Raw genomic sequence first — 10048 nt, 5'->3', positions numbered from 1 at the left:
AGGTCGTGGCCGGACGTGCAGCGCCGCCGGGTGCGTGCGGGACTCGGAGTACGTGACGAGGCCCCGAGCCCTCATGCCCGCCGCCCCGCCACGCCTCTGCCCGTCCCCGGCTCTGCAGCTCCCGCTCGGCTGAAATCCCGATCTGAGAGTTCGCCAGCCCCCGGACACAGCAGCAGGGGACCCACGGACCCCCCGCCAGGCCCGCCCGCCAGCCCGCCCCAAGGCCCCGCGCCCCCGCGACCCCCGCGCCATCACCCCCGCCCTTCTCAGGCCTGAGCCGTGGCTGCAGCCCTGCCCCTTCCCGAGGAGGTTCTGAGTGACAGCTCGCCTGGCCAATAGCGAGGCCAAGGCGAAGTGGGCGGGCGCCGGAGGCGGGCACTGGGTGGGGCCTTAAGAGCTGGGCAGGAAGTCCGGCGGGCGGCGCGCAGAGCACCTCGCCACTTCAACGCGCATCTCGGTGTGTGTAGCACCCTCATTTTTCTTCCTGGGCGACGAGATCCGGTAGCCAGGTAGGGGTTCCTTCTCGGTACGGCGCGGGGACCTGGGCGCGTGCGAGCCGCCCTTCTTGGGCAGAATCGGGGATACCCGGGGTGAAGAGGCGGGCACACTTGTGGGGCTCGACGTGCTTTGGGGGGGCAAGTGCCGATCCGCGTGGGATCCCCCCGGGAACTGGACACAGACCCACGTGCGTCCCGCGAGCTGCAGAAGGTCTAGGGCGGCACGTGCCCTCCACGCGCGGCAGCGGCCCTGTTGAGCTGTCCGCGCGGCCTGGGGTACAGAGATCAACCTCCGTGGTGCCCGGCAAGCCTCAGCCCTCCTCCCCGCCGCAGCCTCCGCCCCAGCCTCCGCCCCAGCCTCCAGGCGCAGCCTTCAGTCCTAGTCCGCTACGGGATGGGTGGGATGGTGGCATCGAGCGCAGCCGCTGGAGCGTTAGCGAGCGCGTTGGGAATTCGGGGCTCCCTGGCTGGCCACAGGCGCCGTGGCTTGGCCTTCGGGGTCCACGTGGTGTACCCCTGGTCCGGGTTCAGCCAGGCCTCTCCCCGGCCTACCCTCCCTGAACTTGAATGACTTTGGAGCACAGGTTTCCGATTTGATTTAAAGATAAGTCACATTTTATTTTTACATCAAAATGGTCATTTCAGCTTTTCTCCGTAAAATGAAACGAGAAAGGTCGTGGATCTGAGAGAAAGACTTGTTGCTAAATGCCTTGGAGTCAATCCGTGTGGCCGGAGAATCGGGGAGATGGAGGAGGGACCTGGGGTGGGAGGGATGCCCACGTGGGCCACTTGCCAAAAACCAATTTTGGAAAACTCCACTAGAATTTTAAAACTCAAGAGTGTCTTTATGAATAAATTTTCCTTTTGGAACACGGTAGATAAAAACTAGATACCTTCTTGTTGGATGAACAGTAGTCTCTTGTTACACAGACAATAAAACCACAGAAGTGGTTTTGAAACTTTAAAACAAAATGGTGCCACTTCCCGCCTCAGAACATTCCAGAGGAGGTGCCCGGGAGCTCAGCCGGCAGGACAATGGCTCCTGAACACCAATTCGGCCCTCTCATCCACTTTATTTCTACAGCTTCATGGATTGCTTTATTTTGGGAGCCCAAAGAGGAGGAAAGACAAAAGAAAAGGGGCTTTCTTTGAGGACTTTTTATTTCCTCTTTGTTACTGCAAATGTTTTTTGTGGGTTTTTTTCTACCTGCATTTTTTTTTTTTTTCTTTTCTTTTTTTTCTTTTTCTTTGAGACAGGGTCTCACTATGCAGTTCATCCTGTCCTTGAGCTCACCCAGCCTCGCCCAGGCTGGTCTGAACCAGACTCCAATGATCTTCCTGCCTCAGCCTGCCCAGTGCTGGGATTATAGGCATGCACCACCACACCTGGCTTTTCTTTTTTCCAAGACAGGATCTTTCTGTTCGCTGTAGGCAGGTATCAGACTCATGGGGTCCTGCTGCCTCATCCAAATTCTGGGGTTACAGAAGAGAGCTACCACATCCAACTGCCCTCCCTCCAAAATATTTGGAATGTCTCACATTTTGCTATCAACCCAGATACTGTGGAATTTGAAAGACCCCCCCCCCAAAAAAAAAATGCTGTAGCAATGACTACAGACCAGGGACTTTATTACAGTTAGCAAAATAATCTAAAAACCTAATCTGACCGTTAGTTTCAGATTTCTAACTATCAAATCTGTCAATCCAGCCCACTATACTACTACAAATTTCCTGTGATGAATTATGCCCCAGACGTTTTAACTGCTGTCATGCAAAAGCCAGGTTTTTGTCGTGGCTTCTCCCTTTTTGACTTTGTCCTACATGGTTTTTCTGTGACCTTCACATCCTGGCTGCCTTTACTGTTTGTCCTTGGTCCCTCTCAGCCCATGTGCCAAGCCTGCTTGTTAATGGGTGACAGTGACCCATCTTTCCCACCGAGTCAGTTTCTTCCTGGTTCACGGTTCAGGAATGGCTGTGTAGAACTAGGCCTGGGTGTTTAGGGTGAGGCCTTCCAGGGCTGAGTGGTTTTTGTTTCGTTTGTGTGTTTGGTACAGGGTCTCAGTACGATCAGATGAAGTGATTCTCCTGTTTTCAGCCTCCCAATCTGAGATTACAGGCGGGGGCCACCACACGCAGTCTGAGTCACCATCTCAGGGGTGAGGCGAGAGTGCCGGCCTGGCCCACCAGGGATTGAAGGCCTGGTGCTGTCTGCCTAAGCAGGCGCTTTAGTCCACTGAGCTATCTGACTGGCTTTGGGTGTTTTTATTTTGCTTATTTTTTTCTCTTGGTGCTGGGGAGTGAACCATGGGCAGCGTGGGCTTTGCCCCTTTGCCTCTGAGCTGCTCCCCCAGGCCCTCTGGCCTCTTTTTTTTCTTTCTTTAAGGGACCAAGTCCCCTGCTGTCTAGCACTATGAAGGCTTCCTGTATCCAGTGGGGGCCCCGGACGCCTAGAATGATTGTGTGTCCACTTTCATGTGCATAATGAAACTGTTTCCCCGCAGAAATCCAACATGTCGATTCTCAAGATGCATGCCCGAGAGATCTTTGACTCTCGTGGGAACCCCACTGTGGAAGTTGACCTCTACACCTCCAAAGGTACGTGCCACCTTCCCAGGGCCCACAGTTCCTTCTGCCCCACTCCATTTAACAACGGGCCTTCTGAGCCAGATGCCGTAGCACTCAGGCTGCGCCAGCAATCCCAGCACTCAAGAGTTCAAGACTAGCCTGGACTACATAGCCAGATCCTGTCTCAAAAGTCAGTCCATGAGCTTACAAATAAGTGGTCTTACAATTGCAATGCCCGGGCTGGTGAGATGGCTCAGTGGTCTAAAGCACCTACTTAGAACAAGCTTAGCAAAGCACAGGGACTGCAGTTCAATCCCCCAGCACCACATGCCAGCCAGCCCCGCCCCCTGGTGGGCTGAGCTGGCCACACACACACACACACACACACACACACACAAATAAATAAATAAACAAACAATTGCAATGCCTTGGGCAAGGAAAAGTATTTCTGCAACACTTGCTGATAAGTTGTTATCCAGGGGAGGGAGGGGTGGCTGTCCCAAAGGCTTCTCCTCGGCCTTCCGTTAGAACTGTTAGCTTTTATTTATTTATTTGTGGTACCAGGGATTGAACTCAGGCCCTTGTGTTTGCCAGGCAAGTGCTTAAGCCACTGAGCTATCTCCCCAGCCCTCAGACTTCTGTGAGAATGTAGGGTGGCTTCCAGGTCACTGTCAGGATGGTAAAATGACACCTTGAACCTGTCCCTAAAAGGACCCATCGTGCCTTGCTGGCTACACAGCTTGATGTGACCAAATAAGCAGATGCCCCGTGGCAGGGCAAGCTCTTCCCCTCCGTAAGTAGAGCAGCTAGAGGGGCGCCCAGGCCTGTGTGATTTCAGCGTTGGCATGTGGTCTGCGGATCTGTGGAGCAGCCCAGAGGCACTCGTTTCTATCTGGCCGTGTCTCCTAGGAAGTTTCCCACGTAAAACCCCTTGGGATGCGCCTTCCTCCAAGCCTTTACTGAAAGCCTAGGCGCTGTTGCACATGACCTGGGAAGCTGAGAGGAAGATTGCAATTTTCAGGCCAGCCAAGGCAACTTGAGAACCTCAAAAAAAAAATCCTCTAAGAAAATCCAGCTGTTTCATAAGTAGACTCGGTGGGTGCAGTTGGCAGGCATCCAGACCCCAAGGCTCACCAGGACCTGCCAGTCAGAGCTGAGTCACTGTAGACTCACAGCCCCGACAGGGCCCAGCCCTTTCCTTTTGCCTGCCGCAGGGAGTGGGGCTTCTCCTGGGCGCACGCTTCATACTGAATTCCCAGGGTTCCTGGGAAGCTATGAGCGCCCCTCACCTGCAGGACCTGCTTGATCTTTATTTCATTTGTTTGAACCAGGGATTGAACTCAGGCCCTTGCACTTGTCAGGCAAGCGCTTATTCCACTGAGCCATCTCCCCGGCCCTTCATTTGTTGAGAGATGTTTGGCTACATTACCCAGGCTGGCCTTGAACTCTTGTGACCCTCCTGCCTCGGCCTCCTGAGTGCAGGCCTGCACTGTGGTGCCTGACTAAATTGTGCAGTTTAGCAAGCTCTCCAGCTGGCCCGTGGGCATATGGAAGTTCTAAAGCTCTGCTCGGGGTCATTTTCATTAAACTACAGGCTTCCATCTGTCACGGCAGAGTCTGCACTGCAGAATCATAAAACCCGAAGGGCAAGAAGAGAGGACCACTAGAACTTCCCAGTTGGTAGAAGGCAGTGACAGCATCTTTGGTGACAGCTGCTGTCTGTGAGTGGGCGCGAGCGGCCTTTCTCAGCTGCCATTTCTCTCCCACACTGCAGGTCTCTTCCGAGCTGCTGTGCCCAGTGGGGCCTCCACTGGCATCTACGAGGCCCTAGAGCTACGTGACAATGACAAGACCCGCTACCTGGGCAAGGGTGAGGCTGGGACTGTCCTGGGCAGCTTTGCACTCACGATGGCAACGGTGACCACACAGCAGCTTTGGGGACAATGATGTCTTCATTCCACATGTTTGATTTCTTTTGCCTACTTTGAGGCAAGAAAAACCTGCCACTTAGGATGGGGCCCATTTCTGCACAGAGGGCGGGGCTGCTGAGAGCCAGCAATGGTTTGGGTTTGTTGACTGAGCCACGGGCATCTGGCTCAGCCCTGTGCTGCCAGGTCCTTGTAGACCGCATCTGCTGGCCAGGTCGCAGCAGAGCACATGGGTGAGACCCTGTCCCAGGGCGCCGTCTCCGCAGGGTCAGGACAGCAGCACAGGTCTGCAAAGGCCTCAGCGCGCAGGATGCCTGTTCGAACGTCACTGCGGGGATGTGGAGGGTTTGAGGAGGGCCCCCCAGCACCGCCGAGTCTCACATTTCCTCACTGTCCCCTCATTTCCTCACTGTCCCCTCTGCCTTTCTGAGTTTATCTCTCCTCTGTCCTGGTGGGGCAGGCGTCTCCAGACCCATTAAGTATGTCAATGAGTTCCTGGCACCAGCCCTGTGTACTCAGGTAACGCGCCAGCCACGGCCAGGTGCATGACATGACACTAACCACCTGGAATGTGTAAAGATGGCTCCTGTGCGGCTCTAACCTGCGTGGTCCGAGAAGCAAGCGCTCAGACTGGGCTGAAATCCACTTCTGGGGCGCGGGAAGGGTGCAGGCAGAGGCCCCGGGGCTCCACCCTAGGTGGTTCTCTAGCTGCGCTGCTCAAGCCTGAAGTTCTTAACTGATGTCAGTAATTGATCAATTGTTCCTTCTAGGTGTGTCAAAGGCTGTTGAGCACATCAATAAAACTATTGCACCTGCCCTGGTTAGCAAGGTAGGACCTGCCTCCCGGTCACTAACACCCATCAGTGCCACCAAAGTCAGTCCCAGGCCAGGGCCCCTCCTGTTCACAGAGGAGTTCATTCTGAGAGCTGCAGAAGCTGGGGATCCCTGCGTGTGGCATGGGCATGGGGACATCGAGCATGACATAACCCCACCTGTGTGCCCACCTCTAACCTGGAATGCAGCTGTCCTGCCCTTAGCTTTTGTTCCCCTGTAGTGATCTTCTCTGAAGAGGGACTGGGTTTTTTTGAGACAGGATCTCACCATGTAGCCCAGGCTGGCCTTGAGTGTAAGGCAATCCTCCTGTCTCAGCCTCAGAACTAAAATGACAGTTGTGCACTACTGTGCCAAAGCCTGTTAGGGAATGAAGGGCCAGATGTGAAGAGTGAGTCTTTCGGGGCGGAGAAGCTATGTGTTGGCCACTCACTGTGGAAGTTTTTCATGTACTTTCGCTGGCTCATTTCCAACAGTAAAACTCTTGTCCACTGGCACATCCCTGTATTCAGGCACAGTGGCGGTGGCTCAAGCCCAGGACTTTACACTAGCCTGGGGGATATCACAAGAGCCCAACTTTCCAGAAAAATTCTTTGTCAGGGGCCTGGGGTTGGGGCTGTCACAGAGCAGGGAGGCCCAACTTGCATCCCCAGCACCATATATAACAGCAGGTACAAGTAGAGGTGCTGAAGGAGTCCCAGGGGCCCTTCCCTTGGCCTTCACAGCCCTGCTCTGCACAGCTGGCCTCTGTGACATGCTTTAATTGGTCCCTCTCCACCTAGTACCAGGAGGTAGAGGTTCCATAACTTGTTCTTTGTCTCTTGGTCCCCTGCAAGGCACGACATCCCTTGGGGAACACGACGCTGGGGCTCTTGGTGGCCTCCGAGCTGTCTGCCTAGGCAACTGCTGCTTCCTGCAGTGTTGTGTAAAATGGCAGCAGATACCAGACTGTTGGTGTAATGTGATGGAATCAGGTGGTTTGTTTTTTGAGGCAGTCTGTGTAGCCCTGACTGGCATCAGTCCCCACCCTCCTGCCTCTGCCTCTTAGGAGCTAGGATTACAGATGTGTATATCACCATTCATTAAAGATTTACAGAGTCTCACATTGTTTTTTAGTTTGCTTGGGTTTTGATAGAAATAGTACTCTTGAGGCCAACAAGATAGCTCAGCACAGAGTAAATGCCTGCTTAGGCAAGTGCAGGGACCAGGGTTCCATCCCTGGCACCACGTGCCACGCTGACCCTGCCCAGGGGCATGCTGAGCAGACCACTGAGACTGGGCATGGTGGTGCACGCCTGTGATCGCAGGGCTGGGGAGGATGGAACGGGGTCACTGTGAGTCCCAGCTGTGTACTGAGGTCCTGTACCAGATACGTGAAAAAATACTACTCTGAGACATTTTCCTTTTTTAAAAAAATTTATTTTTCTGAGCCAATTTTCAAGACGATTTCTTACTGTAGAGTCTTCACTGAGATACCATTTTGATCAGGTTTTTTTGTTTTTTACCGGGCATCAAATGCCCGGCTTTGTGCTTGCTAGGCAGACACTGTGCCACTAAGCTGGATCCACGGCCCACATCAGATGTTCACTAAATGACTTTGGGCTCCCTGCACAAAGCAGGTACCCAGGGCCAGACTCAGTGATGCCCATCTGTAATCCAAGGGTGGCGCCCAGAGCCTGAGGCAGGAGGATCCCTACAGGTCTGAGCCTAGCGTGAGCTGTGTATAGTGAGACTGCCTCAAAAAAGTAATTCACGCATCCTGTCAGGACAGGTTGTGAGCGTGGCCTTAGCCCCAGCCCAGCTCCGAACAGTGGGCTTCGTTGTGTGTGTGTGCCCCTCCAGAGCGTAAATGGCCTCCAGCTGGTGTGTGAGGTGACCTCGGAGTCTGAGGGGCTGGATGGGATCTTTGGTGGCTGAAAGGCCTGATAGAAGTTGGAGGCAGTCTGTTCTCCCCAGCTTCTCCTTGTGCTCGGTGGAGCCCAGGCCACAGCTCAGCCAGGGCCCCTTCCACCCTGCGCCTGTAAGGCTTAGATTGCACGCAGATTGATTGGGGCCCCAGAGTTCTGTGAAACCCATGGGGGTGGGTCGTGCAGGCCTCAGTCTCCCCTCTCCCTGCAGAAACTGAATGTCGTGGAGCAGGAGAAGATTGATAAGCTGATGATCGAGATGGATGGGACTGAAAACAAATGTGAGTGGCTGGCTGGGGGGAAGGTGGGGATTCCCAGGGGTGTCAGCAGAGCTCTTGGGAAGGAACTGGATGACAGTCTAGCTTCTTCCTTTTTTTTTTTTTTTTTTTTTGTGGAACCGGGGATTGAACCCAGGCTCTTGTGCTTGCCAGGGAAGTGCTTATTCCACTGAGCCATCACCCCAGCCCCTCTCCCTTTTTTTTTTTTTGTGGAACCGGGGATTGAACTCAGGTCCTTGCGCTTGCCAGGGAAGCGCTTATTCCACTGAGCCAGCACCTCTCCCTTTTTTTTTTTTGAGACTGGGTCTTGGGTCGTGTGTGTGTGTGTGTGTGTGTGTGTGTGTGTGTAACCGGGGATTGAACTCAGGTCCTTGTACTTGCCAGGGAAGCACTTACTCCACTAAGCCATCTCCCCGGGCCCCTTGGGTCTTGTTATATAGTTCAGGCTAGCCTTGAACTCAATGACAATCCTCCTGCCCCAGCCTCCCAAGTGTGCGATTACAGGTTTTTGAGGTTCCACCAGGGAGGTCTCCGGTTCACACCCAGCCTATACCACCCAGGGTCCTGTCTCAAAATGAGAACAAGAAAGGGCCAAGAGGGGCTGGGGAGATGGCTCAGTAGAACAAGGTCTGAATTCAATCCCTGGTTCCACAAAAAGAAAGGGCCAAGGGTGTGGTTCGTTGCAGCGGTCCTGGGTCAGATCTCCTAGGAAAAACTAAAATGTGTGCTTCACCTCCTTGCGTTGCAGCCAAGTTCGGAGCGAACGCCATCCTGGGAGTGTCTCTCGCAGTGTGCAAGGCCGGCGCCGTGGAGAAGGGGGTGCCCCTGTACCGCCATATCGCCGACCTGGCAGGCAACCCCGAGGTCATCTTGCCTGTGCCTGTGAGTGAGGGACTGGGTTGGGGTCTCGACTTGTGGCGGGCAGGTGGCAGGGATGCCGTCCTTCTTGGGAGGAGGGCTGGCACAGAGCCACCGTGACCTGTCTACCCTGCCCAGGCCTTCAACGTGATCAACGGTGGCTCGCACGCTGGCAATAAGCTGGCTATGCAGGAGTTCATGATCTTGCCTGTGGGCGCGGCCAGCTTCAAGGAGGCCATGCGCATCGGGGCTGAGGTCTACCACAACCTGAAGAACGTCATCAAGGAGAAGTACGGCAAGGACGCCACCAATGTGGGTGATGAGGGTGGCTTCGCACCCAACATCCTGGAGAATAAGGAAGGTAAAGGGCTGTCTCCCCACGGGGCGCCCACCGTGTCACCCTAGGCAGGTGGAGACCTACAGGCAGGATCCGAGGGTGCTTTCCACATTGGAGACAGCGCCCAGACAGGGTCGGTGGGGCCAGGAGCCACCTCTGTCCTCTGGGTCAGGCCAGGTCATGCCTGCCACTGGAGACAGCTTTGCACCTGGCTCCTGGCACAGCCCAGAGGTGGCCCTGGCTGCTCAGGGCTCCCATCTGGCTCCCAGCCTGGGTTCTGTTGAAACTTGGCTTGGGGACAGCTAGTGTCATCTGCTCGTAGCTGTCCCTGGGTGCTGGACTTGGTAGGATTGCCGAGAGGAGGCCGCTTTCCAGGAGTAGCTGCGAGTCTCCCGTGGGGCCATGCTCCTACGGCTCCTTCCCTTTCCTGTCCCTGCATGACCGCTACCCTTTGCCCACCTGTGACTCCGGTCCCTCGTGTCCCCAGCCCTGGAGTTGCTGAAGACTGCCATTGGGAAGGCGGGCTACTCGGACAAGGTGGTCATCGGTATGGACGTGGCTGCATCCGAGTTCTTCAGGTCTGGGAAGTACGACCTGGACTTCAAGTCTCCTGACGACCCCAGTAGGTACATCTCACCCGACCAGCTGGGCGACCTCTACAAGTCCTTCATCAAGGACTACCCAGGTGAGCAGGAGGGGAAACTGAGGCACGGGTGGGTATTTTAATAACAGGCCCATGGGCACACGGCAAATGTCGGGGCAGGAATTAAGGCCTGGGAATCGGCACAGGAGCTGCACTTACGTCATAGCTTCTGCTTTTTTTTTTTTTTTTTTTTTTTTTTTTTTT

The 10048-nt window shown here is 54.8% G+C and overlaps 1 protein-coding gene across 1 annotated transcript in view; it reads left to right on the top strand.

Moving 5' to 3' along the window:
- Positions 1-282: 282 nt before the first annotated feature.
- Positions 283-10048, top strand: part of Eno1 (enolase 1) — a gene marked incomplete at its 3' end in the record, with an annotated part of 11208 nt that continues 1442 nt past the window's right edge. Inside the window, exons 1-8 of the mRNA XM_023699382.1 lie at positions 283-509; positions 2999-3092; positions 4837-4932; positions 5451-5509; positions 7940-8009; positions 8755-8888; positions 9003-9225; positions 9689-9886. Of these exons, the coding sequence (XP_023555150.1) occupies positions 3008-3092; positions 4837-4932; positions 5451-5509; positions 7940-8009; positions 8755-8888; positions 9003-9225; positions 9689-9886 (865 nt within the window). The remainder of the gene's footprint in view (positions 510-2998; positions 3093-4836; positions 4933-5450; positions 5510-7939; positions 8010-8754; positions 8889-9002; positions 9226-9688; positions 9887-10048) is intronic.

The sequence above is a fragment of the Octodon degus genome, unplaced genomic scaffold, assembly GCF_000260255.1.
Source record: "Octodon degus isolate 3935 unplaced genomic scaffold, OctDeg1.0 scaffold00113, whole genome shotgun sequence".
NCBI classification, from domain to species: domain Eukaryota; kingdom Metazoa; phylum Chordata; class Mammalia; order Rodentia; family Octodontidae; genus Octodon; species Octodon degus.
The sequence above is the reverse complement of the archived record's forward strand: the minus strand, read 5'-3'. Positions and strand labels throughout refer to the sequence as shown.